The sequence below is a fragment of the Tenebrio molitor genome, chromosome 2 (genome assembly GCF_963966145.1).
Source record: "Tenebrio molitor chromosome 2, icTenMoli1.1, whole genome shotgun sequence".
Lineage (NCBI taxonomy): Eukaryota > Metazoa > Arthropoda > Insecta > Coleoptera > Tenebrionidae > Tenebrio > Tenebrio molitor.
The window spans coordinates 4,981,455-5,002,102 of record NC_091047.1 but is presented as its reverse complement, the minus strand read 5'-3'; the positions used below and the strand labels follow the sequence as shown (position 1 = coordinate 5,002,102).

Genomic DNA, 20,648 nt, shown 5'->3' with positions numbered 1-20,648 from the left:
ATAATATTTTTCTTTAGAGCCTGTCGGAATCGAAGCCACAAATCGTTTGTACTCACTGTTCTGCTTGCAAATGGGGGCCGCCCCGGCCCACTTGCCGTCAGCCTGGCAAGTCCGACTCTGCAACCCCACCACGTGATATCCATGTTGACAGGAGTAGGTGGCCCTCGCCCCGAAGAATCTCTCGCTGACTGTTACACTACCAAAAGGGATTTGCTCAGGCTCTGGACATTCCCTATCTGAAAGCACGGTAAGGAAATGTTGCAGGGCGCCCTCGCGACTTACCCGGCTTAATGCAAGACATCCCGCAAGCTCCGTCACAAAGGCACTTCTTCTTCTTGCTCTTGCAGTCTTCGTCCGACGAACATTTCCGCAGACATCTATGTCCCTGGAAATTAGATTGGCCGGTTATGATCCAATTCGCTCGAGTCACGATCGATGCTTAATTGGGTTAAGTCGTAATGGATTTTTCGAGAGAGGGACTCATTAACAGCAACAATTACAATAATTCGAGGGGAGGACGGAGACTTCGAGTTGTTCCTCGATGGGAAGATCGATAGCGCGATTGAATAAATAAATATGTGTCGGTCTTTTGGAAAAATTTCGAGTTGACGGGTGAAATGTTTACCGAATGTGTCACACGGGTCACCTATCACACACAGAGATTTACTCTTCTGTTCCTGTTTCAGGACTGAAAATGAATAAATAACTACAATGCTGTGTGGGAAAATGTGTTTCTGAAATCTGCAAGTGAAGCTTCAAGCTTGTAAGGGTAGACATCTAATCGTAAGAGCAGCGTAACTTTAGGATTTTGTAAAGAAGACACTTTATCTCAAATTTATTTGTTTTATAAAATATGGATTCTTGTTTCAGTTGGACGTGACGGATTACTCCAACCAGATGGATTTGTGAATGTTTCAGGATTTCACGCTGGCAGATGCACATTAATTTCGATTTGTTGGGCTCATAAAATTTTATTAGTGACGATGGGCTCGCTAATGCAGAGCTGTTATAAATAAATATTATTGTTTATCACTTTCAAAGTGCAAATTACGATTTTTCAGTTAGTTAAAAATTCTTCAAGATTACTCCGTGCAAGATATTAGTTATTGCAATGAGAAATATACGAGTACATTTTATTTGCCTCTTACTTCAGCAACAATAAAAGTACATAGTTTATTTCCTGTTATTTATGTTATAAAGTTTCGGCCTGCGAGAATGAATACAATACAACAATATTCAAATCCAGGAAACATCTTTGGTGGAACACTTTAGAGATACAATCAGATTTGTTCCGACTGGAGGTGTCAATAAAAGAAAATTAGCTGGAAGGCCTCCACTATCTGAAGAAGTTGTTAAGGATTTAAGAGCACGTATAGTTCGCACCTCATAAACATCTTCAACAAGATTATCTCTCTGCAAACAGAGCAGGTGCAGCGTTAGCATATCTGAGACAATTTCATGGCCATTACGTAATAAGTTTACGAGTGTATTCCACCTTGTTCTCCTGATCTAACACCAGTAAATTTTACAATAATTGGATATTTGAAACACCAAATAAAACGACAATTTAGAAACGTCCGAGAGACACAGGAACAAATTTCAATTTGTTTATTGACCAAACAATATTGAAGAACGTTTTTGAAAATAAACAAAAAAGTAGGCAAGAATATGGAGTATAATATGGACGGTTTGTGTCTTCTCTTTAAGAATAATATATTAATTTGTTTTACGGTATGTATACACGTTTGTCATTTTCAATAAAATTTTAATCGATTTATTTTGAATTACATCTTTAATAGCCCCTTGGTTTTAGGCAACCAAACAATCACATCAATTTAAATTCACACAAGATTAAATTTGAACTGTCAAAAACTAAAATGTGTTGATTAGTTGGTTAATTAATTCATATCTTAAAGAAAAGAGTCATAGCACATTATTATGTGGAACAAGAAAAGTTATAAATTACAAATTTGTCCTAAAACGGCTGTATTCTTTAGATGCTGCATTCACTTTAATAATAAATGAAAACAACTTATTTTGTTACTAGATTTGACGTAAGTATACTCCAGAGAGAAAATTTTATAACCAAGTACAGTCAAAACAACCGTTTTTTTTTTTCAAATTTTAATTTTGACAGTTCAGGAGTTTTGTGGATTTAAATTTTATAGTTCATTTACACTGGATTTTCCCTGTCAAATTTGTTGCCATGTTACAAACCTGCGCCTCCTTTCCTACTCATTGTCATATTATCGTGTTAGAGTGATTTGACGTCTTTAATTTTGAATGTTAGACGTGTGAAATAAAGACAGATTTTTTCATAAAATGTTATTCCTGGTTAATTTTACCATAGCGGAAAGAAAAAGCAAGGTTTTATTAACAGCTAAAAACTGAAAAATGCCAATCCTGACCTAACCTATACAGTCTACGCATGACATGGTTATTTTATCAGCCCGTATTGGCGACATACACAGCTAAAATATTATTGAAGTAAAAATCACGCTGCCAAAAAATTAAATAATTTGACCTTGACTAGGAAAATCCAACGTGAATGAACTTTACTGCACAATGAAATCGAGAATTTTCAAATCGTAATTTGCCTTATTTTCTGGAAATTTAAAATTAACAAAAAATATAACTATAGAAATGTATAACGAGATATGAGTATTAATGTCATTTTAAAATTTCGTGTTATAGTCACAAATTAAATTTTTTTCCAGGTCGAGTAGGTATGTCACTGTCAAAAAAATGTCAATAATATATTGCCATGGGTTTTTTGAAACCTCATGGCCCTAATACCGGGTGATTAAGAATGGCAAGAAACATTAAGTTGGCAATAAAACAATTGAGAAATATTGGTGTTTTCTTTTCTCGTAATTGGCACTGACCGGATGTTTTAACTTGACACGACATTAAAAAAAAATTAGGTTATATCGGGTATGCTTATGCTATTACAAAAATAACCCTTTGATGCACAGTTTTGATGGTCAAATTCGCCTGTCAACTTTGTCAAAGCTGACAACTGAAAATGCGTTTAGATTACAGTGGTACCAAAATCATTCAAATTTTCATTGTGACCAACAGATTCAGTCATTCTTGATCGAGTTCTTGATCAGCCGGTATCACATTTTAACAAAACAAGAATTGTTTAATTAATTGAGTAATTTTGTTCCAATACCGTTTGTTTCATTTCGCAATTAAATTTGACAGGGAGAACGTAATGACAATTAATGTCATACGTTATAGGTTATATCCGTTTCACACTAGAGCACTGTCCTCTGTGAATCATATTGACGATCAAAATTGCTGCAACACGAAAAATAAGCCAAACCTGTTTCTTGTTTAAACGAGGGCAATTTAAATTTGATAAAAACGGGGTGACCTTAAAGGGGTAACTTTGGGTCGAATTACCAATTGCGTGGCTTGCGCATCATCCCTTGGACACTGCGTGGACGGCGAGTTCCTCGGATTCTTATAAATTTTGCCGTCGTCGTCAATTTCGGCGGACTCATCTTCGTCCCATTCATCATCGTCGTCATCGGGGGTGGGGGTGGTGCTAGGGGTGGGCGACCGCTCCTGCCTCATCGACAGCACTGGAACACGAAATGCGGTTGAACAATTGGAACTTGTCAACGGCTAGATTTATGGAATCAGTGGCGAGTTTAATAGATTATTAACGCGTGACGATTTATCAGCGGGGGTGGGTCCGAACGCGGAAAAATAGGTCGGCGGGCACGACACTTCCCAAGACGACCATAATTAACCCGGAGCTTTCCGGCAAATTACTCGATAATCCTGGCTCGTTAGGCTGAATTAAGAACGTCTGGAAAATGACACGGTTTTATAAATGACGGCGCGTTTGTACAACGGAAGGGCTAGAGGGCGGCTTGTTTGGGCTAAATAGGAACACATGGCGTATTACCGCAGCCGCAGGGCCTTTTTACAGCGAATGTAACACGAAAACGTTATCAGAATAACCGTTGGGGGAAATTTCAGACCCAAAGCCGACAGAGGAGATAAAGTTATTTATTGCAACGGCCGACGAATCGCCGGACCCAACAAGCTCCGAGATTGACGCGAAACCGGACTTGTCGCGGATGAATACGGCGATTTCGGGGGTTGCATCGGTTTGTCCGACGCTTAATCACGTATTTGGGGGAGGAAATTAAGCCAGACGTTGGCCTCGTTCGGCCCGCAGAAACTTTTACGACCACAACGAACTTCAGACTTAAAGCTGATGACTTGCTCCTTATTTGGGGATTTCACAGATTCGGAGAGACAGAGCGGACGACGTGGCAGGAAGGCAAAGTACATGAAAAATTATAATTGGGCGGGGGAAGTGCTGAAGCATGAAAAGTGCCAAGGGAAGGCGCAAGAAAACAACGCTGCTGCAATTTAAAAACTTGGAAAAAAGGATAACATGCAAATTTATTGTTGGTTAACAATTTACATCGTCATTGCTCAATCTAATTAATTAAGAGACCATCCAGGATAGTCATTTTGTCATTCTACGTCAAAGATCTACGTATATTAAGGACGTAAAGTGTATTTTATGTGTTTTATTCGGGATGTTTTGTTTGGGAGTTGGCCAAGGAAGAGAGTTGCCGCAGTAAAGGAGGCATTATGCAGAACTGCACCAAGAACGGTACGACAGGGTGGAAGATGAGAACGATTCAAAGAGTTCAAAGATGACTTCCTGAAGACTGTGATGGAGAAAAATGGTTGAGGAGCTTGATTTATCTGGCTGGATCAAAAATTGACAAAGACAAATTTTCAACAAAGAATCTTTCTGTAGACATTTTCATTTTATCCGCTTCGTTTGAAAAATCAATCCTTTCTGAAACACGTTATAGCAGGGACTGAAAAATGAAAGCTTTATGTCCATATTTAACACCACAGAAGTGCTACTTTCTACTTTTCTTTATGGAGGAGGTTCAAGATAGTATTGAAGGTCATTAATCCGCCGTATGTTTGGTTGCCTACCTGTCTTGTGACATTTTAAATTTATTTACTAATTGTATCATCTGTCTTGAACAGATTATCGAATCTATAATGCACCTCACGCTGGGAGGGTTGTCTATAATCGAAGAAGATGTTTCCTGGAAAGTACACCCTCTTCTAAGGAGTCCTCCAGTAATTTGTTTTATTTTACCAAAACCATCTCCGACTTTACCACTATCTAAAACCAATGAAGACATCGCTTTGTTCGTATTTTTAAGAACTTGCTCTTTAACCTCAACTCCCACTTCAAATTTTTCCTCACACTAGTGGTCTCTTCGCGTCTTAACCAAAAGAACGTGAAGAAATAAAATTTTTCACGTATTCTTGCTGAACTGTGTCTTTTTAACCTTCACCCCTAAGAAACTCCCACAAGCAGCTTCAGCATTCGGATGTAATCTAGAGTATTTGCATAGACTCAGTGTGTCAGAACCCCGCCTGTGCCTCTTTAATTTTTCAAGCCTCCCCATCAGCTCCAGTGAGCGCCCCAGAAGTCGCCATCACTTAAGAAAACCCAATTAGAGCGTCAGCAAGGAACAACACGACCGCAAACAGTCGTATTTCGAGCGGTCCTTTCGGCAAGGATACGTCGCTATAAAGCAACGCCTTCCACACGAGATAAATCAATTTCGTTGGCTGCAGCGAAACTTTAATAAAACTTAATTTACACTACAATAAGGATAATAAATCAAAAAGGAGCGAACCAGCGATTCCGTCCTCGCTTATCGCCGTTTACCAACTTTTAAATCGCGTCCTGGTCCTGAGCCAGTATCCAGGCCAAAAAAAAAACAATTTCGCCGAGAAGCGCGTATCGAAAGTCGGATGTCATCTCCAGGATTATGTAACAGGGGAGTTTTTAATTTGGCTAAATTGCGAGCGGAAGAAAAATTCAGGTGGAGCGAGTCGAGGATTGATGTTTATTTTATCCTTGTTGCATCTCGAATTCGGGGAGTTTCCTGGAGGCGCTCGGGATCATTTCAATTTTAAATTCCCGTTTCGACTGCACTTTATCACTCCATTACGACGTCGTCCCTGTCGAACTGATAATATCCTCGTTTCGCTCTTATCTTGAGCCAGGCTCCTCATGTGGCGGCGGTATTGATGTAAAGCCGTGGCCTTGACCTCCACCCGATTCACCCCTTTTTACAACACCTGAAGACTGCTCAAAAGCCGAATTATACTGTTGTGGAAAACTGCACCAGAAGCCGACGACTCTCCTCTTAAGCCGATTAACAACCGACCTGGTGTAGTCCTTAATCGTCTTAGCAACGCAACCAACTCTTCATCTAATTGGAGCTTGCACTCGTTGCGCTTTTCATCCTCTTCACCGACTCCACTCGTGCAATTTTTTGCACTTTTCCATCAACTTTTTGTGCGAATTTCAAACCTCTTTAATAATTCCGAGTAATCGTAAAGTACTTTCGGCACATGAGCGCATCCTGGAGTGGCTTTTCAAAGGCCTGCTGGGAATAATGCAGAACACAGGAATTGGCAGAACGTGGAGTATGCAAATGAGCGCGGAAAGTTCTTGGTGTGTTTCTTTCGAGAGGAGTTGCCGGAGTTGCAAAGATTTATTTTCAATATCGAGTTGTGTAATGCAACGAGAGGAAATTAAATCTGCAGGTTCCAGGTGGCCTCTTCGTGGGTAATTTAGCACGGCTTGGTTTACTCAGCTGGATGGGGTGGGGTAAGTTGTGTAAAAAATTATATAAGAGGAGTGGTGGATATTTTGTGAAGTTGCATCGATTTGCTGGAGCAATTACCAAGATTAAAGCAATTTTTTAAGAAAGCGTGAAAAGGAAATTTCAGATTGTTGAAATTCGTTAAGCGATGACAGGAGCAAATGTATAAGGATTAAATGGTGGGATGGAAGTGACAGGAGCGGGGATGAAAAAACGCAACATAAGCGGTAATCAGAAACTGAATATTTTGTGAGTTGCGAAGTTGGTGCTTGTGAAATGGAAGTTTCGATTGGGAAAAGAAAAGGGAAGGACTTGGGGAAATTAGACGAAATAAATATTTAATTGTACTAAACGGTAGGTATTGTGAAAACGTTTTAGATGTGGATTGTCAAACTCAAGGTCGCTTAAAACTTATGATTACGTTAGTGAGAAATCTGTCATAAATTCCAAATAAAGTCCATTTTTTAATTATAGTCCGATGGCATGTGCGATTAGAGCAAGACACGAATTGTAGGTACGTTTATTCCATTAGCGGCGTCAAATTTTTAGGTTAGGTCGTATCTATGTACATTTGTGATAATTTTTTTTAAATTTTGTTTCAAATTTCCGCCGTATGATGCGAAGGAAAAGCTACGCAACAGCACCCACTGGCAGAAACGGACCATTATTATCTCCTTCCCGTGTAAAATACGTTAACAAATTTCTTATTAGCGTGTAAGGGCATTGACCTTACGTGGCATTGCTGAAACAAAATCTAGGAAGAAGGAAAGACAGTCTAAACCTGATTGTTTAGTGTTGGTTGATAAATAGTTATCAAAAATTGGTAGCACCATGCACTGCTGTCAAATGTCGAAAGCAGACGCAGGACACGTCAATTTCTTGATTCGGACTAAGCTCATCGGGCTATAATTTAAAAAAATGGACTATACTTACCTAGTTATTTTTCCTGGTAGTGCCAACTTAACGACAAGTCCCCAATCCACATTTATAACGTTCCGACTAGCAGAAAAAAATGAAGAACTTCTTCTGTTTCTATTTCACAACATCACGAAACGTAGACCAGTTTACTCTTGCAGGGTATAACGAACTAGATTCTTAGCGTGATAGATCTAGAATCCCAACCCGCAACTCTGGTTACACAAGCAACAGTAATAAATGTCTTGAGATCCAGCCCAGACGCGCCTCCTGATTATCTCCTCCAGATTTCAGCAAGTCATCCGTACGGGCAGAAGGAGTGAGTCTGGTCGATTTCGCATAGATAGGATTGTTCAGAGAGGTCCTTAAATCTCGCCTTCAATTCGGGGAGAACAATGAGGCTGATAAACCCGACTTAATTTATCTCCGTGACAAATTGAAAATATCATAATCGATCCGGAGGTCGCTACGCTCGTCCCGAACAAGGACGAATACAAACAAAAATAAAAACGGCGATAAAGCTCCCCGAACAAGAGCAGGATCATTGTTGTCTTTGCGTTTCGTTATAAATAGGTGTACAAATTTTTGTGAATGGACGCGCCTCAGGCGAAACAATAATAAAAGGGGGCTATAAATACGCGGCCGCATAATAATAGAAACCGGGGCGGGAAGGAAGGGCCGTAAGGACCACGCCAATAACGGACGAGATAAACGGGAGAAGCAACAAAATGCGAACAGCCGTTTATTCCACCCTAAATATAATAGAAGTCGAAACACTCTATTAGCTTCGAGATTCGCCTCAAAATCGTGCAGATATTACGAATGGAAAGCGTTGTAAATTACCTTCGACTTGCAAATGTGCGTCTATTATTGGGGCAATCTTAATCCCAGTTTTTCGCCGCCATTACAAAAACGGTGACAAAATCCCCTAATGGACGTCATCAATCAATGTTGGCACCACTGGGGGAAAATTAAAAAAGAAAAGTGAATTTGTAAGCGCTCTGTTGCCGGCTCGAAATGAATGTTTCCACTTGGAAATTAAATTTCGGAATGATTTCGACAAGAGGAAAAATTTTAATACAACGCCCATAAATAATACATGAATCGGCATGAATTCCCGATTAGCGTTGATGGGGTGTTTCGTAGCGATCTTGTTTGTTCCCACCGTTGAATTTGTGTGCGACAGTAGTTCAATAAATCGGGATTAGAAGAGCTAAAAGGGAAAATGTTAATCAGGTCGCGAGAGCGTTCGACGAAGCACCTCTGGGGGCAATTTCATCATCATTAAGCGGGATCTGGATGGATTTCTTGACGGATGAATTGTACGTTCGAAACGTCGAAGTGTGGAGAGGAGGCACGAAGGGTCACGGGATCACGAAATCAGGCAACTGCGTCAGCAGGAAAAATTGTGGTAACAGTTTTTGGAGGAGCTGATGAAATGCTTTTGATTGACTTTGCCACGTAGACAGTCTACAGCAAAGGAAAAAAAAAAAGATGCGATTCCTTCAGGACTCTGGCTCTGCTTGATAATGATCCCATTTAAAAGCACTGGATCAGTCTCACTATTTTATTTATCATAAAAAAAAATTATATAAGAATTATCTATATTAAACAAATAGATCAGCTGTGAATTGTGAGAATATTTGTTATAATCGTCGCAAGAAAAAGAGAATTAATCATGAATTTCAAGAAATGTTACGTAATAAGTTCATTACTTCACTAGTATGGTAATGAACTTCTTTACCTAACGGAAATTAATGACGTAAGACCTTATCTAAGCAACCTTATCTAAATAGCAGTAATAACAATAATAAGTAATTAACTAAATGAAGTTAGAATAATTTTATAAAGCAAAAACCAATTCTGATGTTGTTTTAATATCCAGACCATTATTTGATAATGTTTGAATAATCCGCCGTCGTCATTAACTCACAATTTAAAATCTCATTTACTTTTTCCTCTCTTTCTGTCCCTTTCCCATGAAATATTTCCAATAATAAATTTTAACACTTTGATGACTCTCTAAGCCTCTCTACTTTATCATTATTTCAAACAGAGTCTGATTAAATCTTGTAATTAACCTTCCTTTATTTATTAAAAAGCTCATCGCTGTATTCAAAAGCTAGAAAATATTAACTGTTGGATTAGCTTTGACGTTTTCCACTCTTGAAACGTTTTACCCTTCTCCCGAATTTTATTACAAATGGTTTTTTCACCAGTTTTGTCAGCAACAAAATTTTTAATTACATAAAAAACATGATGTCAAAATTAAATTACATTTATTTGTTGTTCTTTAATATTTCAAATTACCCTTAGAAAAGCTTTCGTTTGTATTTAGTGTCAACATGACCTGATTAAATTTTATAATAATTATTCTTTTATTCGTTTAAAATCGCTGCAATGTGGAATGGTTATATTAAAATATTTTTGAAGACTTTTTGTCCTCTTTCAAAACACCTATTATCCTTCAAATTAACTAGGTAATTGGCATATTATTACCCAAACATTTTTTCAATCGATTACACAAAACCATTTAAAAAGAAAAGTGATTTATTATTTGCAGCAAATTTATAGATTTATTAATTGATTCAATGAGGTGAGATTCATTGAATAAAACAAAAAACAATTCCATTGCTATTTTAATATCCACACCATTGTTTGTTAAATTTTCAATAATCCCCTGGCGTCATTATCTCACAATTTAAAATCTCATTTACTTTTTCCTCTCTTTCCTTCCTTCTTCCAAAATTTCCAATAATATTTTTAACACTGCAAGGAGCCTCTACGCTTCTCTGCTTCTTATTGTAAACAGTCTGATTAAATCTTTTAATTAATGTTTCTTCATTTACACGGAATTTCGCTGCAGTATTCAAAAGCTCGAAAATATTAAGTGGCCACATTAACATTTAAATTTTCTATCCCAGAGACGTTTTATCCTCCCTTAAAATACCCTTCGAAATGCGCCACTCGAATTTTATTACAAATTCATTTAGGGAGGGAGAAGGAAATCTCGCGCTTTTTTGTTTAATTTTTTTAGCAGCTACAGTACTATTGGGAGCACGGAATTTCGGGCAGACTTGAAATTTGACTGATATAAAATGTGAAATAGGCTTTAGGTGCTAGACGTATTAATAACCTAATTTTAATATCAACTATTGTCTCATATCATTTTGCAAATTGCATTCATCAATTCTGAAAAGCTGCAAGTGCTTAGATGTGATTTTCTGAGAACTAAACCGTCTTTTTTATTAAACTTTGGAAATCAATAACTAAAATGTAAAATAATTGTGCATAATTCTGACAGTTTATTTTGAAGTTCCGTCAAAATTAATTATTATGACATTTATGACAATAAAGCTTAGACTACATTGGGTTTTTTTAAATGACATGTAAATTGCTGCCCGAAATTCTATGCTCGCCATAGTACGAGGGTGGTTCAGCATTTATTTTCTTTTTTTGTTTTGCAGACCAAGGCAAATGTCTATAAGTACTTTATGACAAGTGCAAGAAGTTAAGAGGGAATCATTTTTAGCAAATAAAAATTTGTTTCGAGATGCACTAACTTTTTCTCGTAGATACAATAAACCAAACATTGCGAATTTTTTTTTTTAATATAAATACCACAAATCAAACATTGCAAAATGTTTAACAAAAGTCAATATTTGTTGCTCTATCCATTCGACAAACAATTACAATTTTTAAACTACATAGTTTAGCAAAATCAATTTCAATCAACGCTCTAATTTGAGTGTCGAAATCGTTAAATCGTTAAATTTACAATAATGTACGGTGCACCAATTTGAAATAACAATTTTCCGAACTTGCACATTATTATCAATGTAAATACGAAATTTAACTTAATTTCATTTTAGCCCAAAAAATTTAAAATGAAGGAAAATGTTGCTTATTAATTATTTAACATCACAAATTGTTGTTGTTTTTAATATCTGAATGACCCGCAGGACTGTTTTACTTCATAATTACTATGCACAGTGCACACAATCTGAAAGAATCTTTTAGTAATAATCCTGTCCAGAAACTCCGCATGCTGAATACTAAAACAGTTTATCCTTTTTTGAAACTCTTTTTTTTCTTTTACAGTGAGAAAGAAAGCTCTTAATCGTTGTTTTAAGTAGTTTTTATATTGTTGCAATTTGAAACTTTTTACTAAAAATGTTATTTCAGCTTGATCGAGTTAGGAATATGAATAATAACAGGAGCGGGTTATCCTTTAACTAAGATATACGTCCTAAAACTAATTTACTAGCTTTATTGCAAAACGCGACAACGCTGGTACGCAGATTTTTCGCCGAAATGTCAAAGAAACGTCAATTTTAAAGCAACGGTGTTGTTGTTAACCTCGAAAGAAGTTTTCGATTTCGACAAAGTTTACGGATGTTTACTGTAATTGTAAGTAACAATTATCCCAGAATAAGTTGTAAAATGACTTTTACCGTTGAAGATAAAACTTTAATTATTAATAATTAATTAATTAATAATAGATTTTTCGAGAGGTAGGCAACCAATAAAACGACCATATATATAGCAAGTACCCAGGGTAATTCACGAATAGTGTCTGATTTAGCGCCTGTATTCCTGCAACATAAATTACTATCTAAAAGAATGTTTTTTAATAAAATGTGTCAAAATACATAATTATATTTGACGGCGCTAAATCAGACACTATTTGTGAATCACCCTGTACATATGCGTATCAGGCTATCTAAGACAAATGTTTTGATAAAACAAAAGATCAGGTAGCACTCTTGATTTGTTTTATTTTTGATCACTCGATAAATTATCGATTATTAATTCAACGAGGTGAGATTAATTTAATAAGGCAAAAAACAATTTCCATTCAATTTTAATCCAGTCCAACGTGTGAAAATTCAATAATATCCTATTGTGATTATCTCACAAATTAAAATGTCATTGACTTTTTTCTCTTTTTCTGTCCCTCTTGCATTTCCATTTCCAATAATAAATTTAAACACTTTTATGATCCTCTAAACTAGAATCTGATTATAGTATATTATACACCAAGGTAGAGAAGACATTTTTTTTAAGCCGAGGTAGTTTATTCCCCAAGAAGCGAAGCTTCGAGGGGAATAAAGAAGCGAGGCTTAAAATTGTCTTCTCTAGCGTGGTTTATATACTATTTTTCTAATTTTGACATATAAAGTGACACTTTTCAAAATTAATTGACGTTGGGAAACGTCACACTTTTCGTAACTGGTTACGAAAAGTAAAATCTTTCCTAACTGGTTAGGAAAAATGTATTGTATCATCAATTTGACACTGTCATATTTTTTGTTTTTAAGCAAAATAACCGTGCCTACTTACCTACTTGATATTTTAACACAATAATAATTTATTATTAATGAAATTCATTACTTCGTTTAACGTTTGAAGAAACTTTTTTTTTTGTCAAAATTAGAAAAAATCTTGTATGTAACACTTTAGGAAATGCAATTTTGTGTAACTCGTGTGATTTTGCGGGATCTCGCTGCGCTCGTCCCGCAAATATTCCACTCGTTACACAAAATAACGCATTTCCTAACTGGTTACATAAATAGCTATTTTTTCACTACTAGATCCGTTAAAACCCTTTCTAATAATAATTATTAATTAAATTTGTTTGTCCGATGCGACGATCCGAGTTCTCATTTTTCAACGGAGGCTATGAAAATTGAAAATCGTCTGTCTACGTTAACCAATGAAATCAAAGAAAATCTTTCGTTGCTAGGTGACGGCTGTTCATTATTATATTAGTACGAGGGTGGTTCTCCAAAAGATTGGATCCATTTGGCCCACGTCCGCGATAAAATCACACCGAAAGATGTAGCAAGGGATTGTCGAAACCCATTCGGTACCGAGAATGATGCTCGGTAGAGGTGTTGGATTCTCTCATGGGCTGTGACCTTGGAAATATCTGCGCGAAGGCGGAGCGATAAACCAGTGTAAAATCTATAAATGAAAACTGAAAACGTTGACTACTTACAAATAGACGATGTTTCCGGTCGTTTGCGGAGATATTACTCATAGCCCATGAGAAAATCCAAGACCTCCACTTGAGGGTCAGGAAATTTCTTGTGTGTTTTATGATTCAACTGATGCTCAGAAACCACAACGGGTTTAATGATACAAAGTGGGAGTAGGTATAGTAGAAAAAAATAGTGGTTTCAAAGAAATTATCTTTACTGAAAACATCCCTAATTATAAATATATCCGGCCTCGATTCCGTGTCCCCTTTATTTATAATACAGTTATTGGAAAACAATATTGTACAACAAAGAATGTAATAAAGTATAAAACCAAACCTAAACAAATACAAAACAAAATAAGGTGTCTCAATGCATTTAATAAAGTAACAATAACCTGTCCGAAGGATATGGCTAAGCTGGCGGCTTTTTGTAAAATTGACAAACGAGCTGTGTGCATCTGCGCTATTTATATTTTAAGTGAGCTTTCGAGCTTAGAAGCTGATTTATGATAAGTTCCCGGCGGCCAACGCGCGCCGTAAAAAATAGCTCCCTTTTTGCATTTAGCGCCCCGCCTGGGGGTCGACAATTATAATTTTAGTCCCATTATAAATAGCCTCGTAACCCCCTCGCGGAGTTCACTCGGTGTCGCCGGCTAAACTCCGAACCCGCTGAATCATATCAAGCCACTAATTGCATTTCGCGCTTAATTGCTGCATTATACACCGGAGTTATTTATGTAGTGGCGCATTCCGGCCAAATTAGCGACACAACTGTAAAACCTCCGCCATTTCCCGATCCGGGCTGAGCGCCGCCGCCCGCCGTAATGGGGCCCGCTTCCGCCGCCAACTTGCACTTTCTCCCCCCGAATTGCCTTTCTTTTTTGGCTTGATTAATTCCACGACGCCGTCACGAGATTCGATTGCACTATCAGATTCCAATTAAACGGACCCTTAAGGGTTGCGGCGCAAACTAAATATTTATTAAAGGGAGGCTGAGCTCACACGCGATCCACGATCTGATAGGGTTGGATATTAATGTCAAGCACTGGGGGCGATACATCCCCCAAGTTACTACCGCAGATTTGAATCGATCTGGAATGATCGAGAAAAAGGCCAGACGAGGGTGGAGGCGCCCCCAGAGGGTGCGAAGCAGTTGCGGCTGGAGCTGATAATTCCACTAATCGACCATAATTAAGCGGCGTGATCGTGTTAATTTAATTGTAAATTAGTTTCGTCACCGATCGTGAGAGCGTATCATCGCTCCAGACTGATTTTAAATGTAAATTTCATCCGAAATTTATCAACAACGAGACTCCCAGCGTCTGGAATCGCCAACGAATGAGGGTGTAGCTTCGACGTCGGATTATCTAATAATTAATTATTTTCAGAGTTGGAGGAAGTAAAGCGCGACCTCACAGGACAACTTTCAAACGTCACCGAACTGGAGCACATTGTGCCAACTGTATTAAAAATTCTGCATAATTTTCGTGATGGATGCGTCACTATTCTTTCATTTATTCTTGCTAAGCTGAAAATGGTAAAGTTTGAATTTTCTTTGTCGGCAGTTTTTGGAGTTGCAAGTCTGGAGTTTTTACTGAAATTGTCTGTTGGTTCAATGTGGTGTCATTAATGTAGATCGCAAGAAACGTGCACTGTTGTTAGGTAAATAACGGGCCTTCAAATAAATTTATATTTAGAGCAACCTATGGAAATTCAATTGTTTGCAACATTTTTCCAGCGTAGAAAATGACACAAGAAACGTCTGACATTTTAACGAAATAAAATTAGGTTAGAAAATATTTTTAATTTTTGTAGTGCATTCTCCCTATTCCCCCTCCACGGAATATGACAATATGAAATTGGGAAAAAGCTTACTATGTAACCTGTGTAATTCCGGAGAATAATTCGTTACCTACAAAAATTATTTTACACACAGAATTAGAGTGTCGCCTACCCCCACTCTAAATATATATTTATTCGAAGGCCCGATATTTTTTAGAAAATAATGACAAGTACAAAAATTATAAATTTAGAAGATCTAATTAAACGTGTCGAGTGTATGGAGATAAGAGCTTTTTGGAAATTAACAGGACAATTTTGTGCAGCTTTGTGAAATTATAAAATACATATCTGTACCCTTAATTAATTATGTAAAGTAAAAATAATTTCATAAAATTAATACTAATGCAGTTTTATTATCCAGTACTTCAATAACATTATCAATCATTATCAATTAATAAATAGCTGCAGTGCAGTGAATATTTTGCTCTTCTTTAATAAAAAAATCTTGATGGCTTAATCAGATTTATTAATGTTTTTATTGACAGTTCTTCAATTTGGATGTTTTTACTGGAGATGTGAACTGATTAGTGAATTATACCCTGTGATCAACAATTATTTAAATCAAAGAAGATTTTAAGATTTTGGACGTCTGTCTGCAAATGTTCTGGAATTTATGGAAGTATTCTTGGTTGCATATACCTGTTTCCATTTTTTGGAAAAGTAAAAATAATGTTGTTTTGGATAATAAAAACGTTTTAAAATATTTAACGAATCAAAATGGTGATAAAAACATAAAAAATAATTTTCTTAAATCTAATAAATCAATGTTAATTAATTTTTTAAACTACCTATTATCCAATTTTTATATTATTAACTTGTTAGTAAAAATATTTAAAAAACGATTCTGATGCAGTTTTGATTATTAGCAACATAACCTTATAATTTAATATTTCATTTCTTCTTTGGTTTTCTCTCAAGATTCCTTTACTTTATCGTCATTATGACTAGGTGTTAATGAATGCCTTTTCATAAACACGGAATCTTACAAGAGACCTTTATCGTTTGATCATTATTAATTAACTTTTATTCATTTATGAGTTATGTTTCCATTAACCCTAAAATGTTTTATTCCTTTACCCTTCTTCAAAATTGGATGTTCAAAGTTGGCGTTGAAGAGTCGATTGTGAACGCACCACTCGTCAGGCTGCAGAATAAAAACACAAACAACGCAAAAAGTGAGGTTAGATTTAAACAGTTGATCTGTGATCCATGGTGCGTTCACAATCGACACTTCAACGCCAGCTTTGAGGAGAAATTGAAACACCCGATATTTATTTGCATATTTTTATAATTGTTTAAAACATTAAACATACCTATTAGATTTATAAAAATAAATAATAAAAGTACTACTATTAACACTTTGATGTCTCCCAAGACCTTTCAGTCCTTTCACTCTCTCGAAATTAGAAGGCGTGCCTTTAATTAATTAAATCTTTCAATTAACGTTCATTTATTTGGGATGAATCTCATGTAAAATTTGAAAGCTCTAAAATATTAAATGGGAGGGCTGTATTAATACAGAAATGCTGTATGCATATTCAAAAACCTCTTAACTTCCCTTAAATTAGACGCGTTGTTCAAATTTCGTTAAAAATTCTTTGTTTGCAAGAGAGAAAATATTTTTAGCAAATTTTTCAGTGTTCTATTTTATAATTAGTGAATCAAATAAAAAAGAAACATTTTCAACATGTATTCATAACTCTCATTTTTTTTTTGTCCTTCCTGTCAAAATCCGCGTAATTTTTACACATTTTTGTCCTTCAAAATTCTTTTCTTCATCATCATCATAATTTTAATTATTCATTATTTAATGTTTCTCTATTTCTGATGTACGTTGTCACAATATTTGAACGCTTCAAAATTGACTAGCTGCATTATTGGCATTGAAATTTTCTTCCTTCCTAAAGCACACTTCTAACTGCATGAATCAAAATGTTTTTCTTTCCAAAAGGGCACTGATAGATACAACTTTACACCAGTTTTCAAATTAGCAAATTTTGAATTTTTTACAGCAAATGCTTGTTGGTCCAATTTAATACAAATAACGCAAGCACTAATTAATCCAGAGGACGAAAAATCCCGATGGAAAAATTCCGAACGAAAGGCTTTTTTCGTCAGTTTGCAGATGAAGATTATTTAATATTATTCAAATTAAAAAAAATATATTATTCCAAGTTCTCAGTCTTTTCTTTGTTGTATATTTGTCCATCATCAATATCTTTTTTCGTCTTTGTACTCTCGTTAAGAGTAATTAAAATTTTGGGGCTTAATAAAAATGCCACCGGAACGCTCCAGGCGTTTGAAACCTGGAATCTGATTTGAATTTCATCCAGAATTTAACATGAAACGAAAATTAAATCATTCCGTCGCGTCACATTAGGCTCGACTAAATCTACATCAACTTAAAAATATATAATTTACGGAAGCCCTGAGGACCCTCCGTACGAAATTAGTTTGGTTCTAGGCGACCCAATCTCACCACTCTTGATTTATCATCCCCACTATAAAATATTAAGCTTGTGTAAATTTATCCTCCCTTTAAATTAATCAGGATTGAATTTTCCCGCTTGATCCTGGATCATTTTAATTTTGGTTGCTGGGCCGATGAACCACACAACTCTAATCCGGGAGCAAATCCGCTTTCCACTCCAAAAAAAATCATTCGTAATTAAAGGAACACAGTTTTAATCCCCAGACCGGAAATTTCCTCTTTCAAATATTTTTGTTCCCGTTTCAAAGGAATTTTATTTATTGTGGTGTAAAGAGAGCATCAGTCACCGGGACGTGGGGTTGTAAAAACAAAATAAATGGTAGACAATGGTAAGTGGAAGGCCAAAGTGGAGGAAGTGAGAAAGGGAGGTCTGGATAAGTCAGATTTTGACAGACGATAAATCGTCGGATTTCTGTGAAGTGAGCTTTTAATTGTGAAAAACGCATTTTTACTTTTGCCTCTTGCCGATGAATAATTCAAACGATGTACCATAAATGTCGATGGTTAAACAGCTTTTATTATACATGGGGGTTTAAGAGCTCAGGTTTATGCATTCACCCCAAATGGCTTTTTTATGACTTTGCTTTGGAGAGAGACATTAGTTAATAATAAAAGTGATTTATCTGCGTCGTGTTCGACGGAAACCTCGCTAAACTTTTTGTCAAATATAACAAACAGAGCTTTTTATCGCCGTGGAGCTTTTACACGACCATCTGAAAAAATAACTTCAAATGGCCCAGCTAATGGCAGCGCATCTATCGGCGCCCCCGTCCCCACGCGGGATTAATTAAAGCCGCAAGAGGAGCGGGGGCGGCTTCGCGCGGATAATCACCGATCAGGATAACTCAAACAGAAACGTTAGCATGACGCAAATACGGTTTTAACCGCCACATGGAAATTTATCAACCGGAAAAATCATCCGGGGAGATACAAGATCGCAGTTTACGGCCCCCAAGAGCGACACTAAATTCCCCAGAACTGTTATTGTTTCATCAAGTGGCGGTCGAGGGACGCGATGGCCGATCAAAATGCTAAGTGCTTCTATTTCTGCGCGACAAAGGAAAAATCTATTTACATATCGGAGTTGCGCGATAAAGGTGTGCCATGAATGATGGAGGGTCAGGGAGCGTATCTTGATCAAACCCCCCAGGAATTTGTCCAGCTTTGTTGACCGACTCTTATGGCTAGAAACAGTGGAAGATCTGTGTTTTTTAAAAGTAAATTACGAGTAATAATGAGCGTAACATAATTTGTGATGCAACCAACAATACATGTCCCCCATACTTTTTTAGTTGTCGTTTTATTAATTATTCCAGGTAATGATTTTGATTAAATTTGACAAATGTAATGTCCCAAAAAAGCATAACGAATCTTGTCTTTCCTTTTGGACACTATTATTCTTCTTCACATACGAGAGGACAACAAAACGATAAAAATAACTTTTACTATTAAATGAGCTGTGCAAGTAGCAAACAAATTACCAACAAGAGCCATAAATAAGCTCGCCTTCTGGCAACCTGCACCGGATTTAGTCTGAGCCATAAGAGTCACCTGAGCGAACTATTCCGACTGATACAGCGAGATAAGCGAGTAAATGAGCGACAATTCCACTCGTGCTCGCACCCAGATTTTGAACGTCCAGTTGCATAAATTTAACACATTTGGTAGTCAGTTCCAGTTCGTGAAAATATTTGTGAAAAAAAGCGTCACGCTCTTGTTATGCTTTCGAAGATTGTTTATGGCGTGCCCCCAAAGGTTAGGAGTTAATTCGAGTTTCGGTGAAAGTTCGCCGGTGCTAAACAAAGAACCAAAGGGATTTATTTAGGGAATTATTCGGCAAATAAAAGACGGAATAACGGGCCGAATTTAATTACGGTCCATTTATCTTTGTTTGTGATCACAACCTACAACAAAACACAAAAGTCAAACTTGAATGCGTAATTGGCGCGAGTTTTTCCCACTTTGATTGGGAAACTTTCCGGTGATCCCGCGCAATTAGTCGAATTACCACCAACTCCGGGATTTATACGTCGGGAGTCCCGTCATAACAGACAACAATAAATCGTCCTTACCCCGGCTCAAGGCGACGCCAAGGATCAGCCAACACCACAGTTTGTACATATTCACCAAAGTTCACTTCTCCACACAACCAACTCTACATTTGCATAATTAACGACAATTTGAAAGTCGACGCGAATTTGCCATAGTTCGCGGAAGTCCAACTCGCGCCTTGATCTATCACATTTTCACTTTGTGCGAGGAAAATCGTCGGGAAATGCGAGCGTCGGTGTTGAAAATTCGACCGCACGCTGTTTCACGCCGCGAGAGAAACGTTCGAGAGAGCACTTCCGCTTCCGCCGACGGCCGTTCAGCATCTGATTCCGACGTGATCTCTCCTGCAGCCAGACGCCGTCGACGTCCTGGTGGAAGGGTAAAGCAGACGCCTGAAAGCGAGAAGCGACCGCGCCAAATACGAATTGAGCGGCGGCATTTGCCATCGATGTGATTGCACACGCGGTGAAGGAAGTAACAGGAGTGGAGGGAATATTCGTTGAGGGTGGGTCTCAGGTGATGACAATTCTTGTTGTGGTAGGTGTGATTCAACGTGTGCGTGAGAGATGCGTTTTTCTACAAGTGGGCAGGTTACGCACGCGAGCGCAGCGAGGGTAGCAGTCCCACGCGTAAAAAGTGCTTTTGGTTTGGTGTTTTTTCTGTACTTCTAAACCAAATTAAGCAAAAT

At 37.2% G+C, this 20,648-nt stretch overlaps 1 protein-coding gene across 2 annotated transcripts in view; it reads right to left on the bottom strand.

Annotated features, from left to right (window-relative positions):
• The window catches only part of Hasp (Hig-anchoring scaffold protein), a 33,521-nt gene extending 13,213 nt beyond the window's left edge, over positions 1 to 20,308 (bottom strand). Inside the window, exons 1-4 of one of the 2 annotated variants that reach the window (XM_069040112.1) lie at positions 19,981 to 20,308; positions 3,409 to 3,590; positions 283 to 385; positions 57 to 236 (exon numbers count right to left, since the gene is read on the bottom strand). In XM_069040112.1, the coding sequence (XP_068896213.1) occupies positions 57 to 236; positions 283 to 385; positions 3,409 to 3,590; positions 19,981 to 20,029 (514 nt within the window). In that variant the 5' untranslated portion in view covers positions 20,030 to 20,308. The remainder of the gene's footprint in view (positions 1 to 56; positions 237 to 282; positions 386 to 3,408; positions 3,591 to 19,980) is intronic. The other variant, XM_069040111.1, reaches the window with a different exon arrangement.
• Between the last annotated feature and the right edge of the window lie 340 nt (positions 20,309 to 20,648).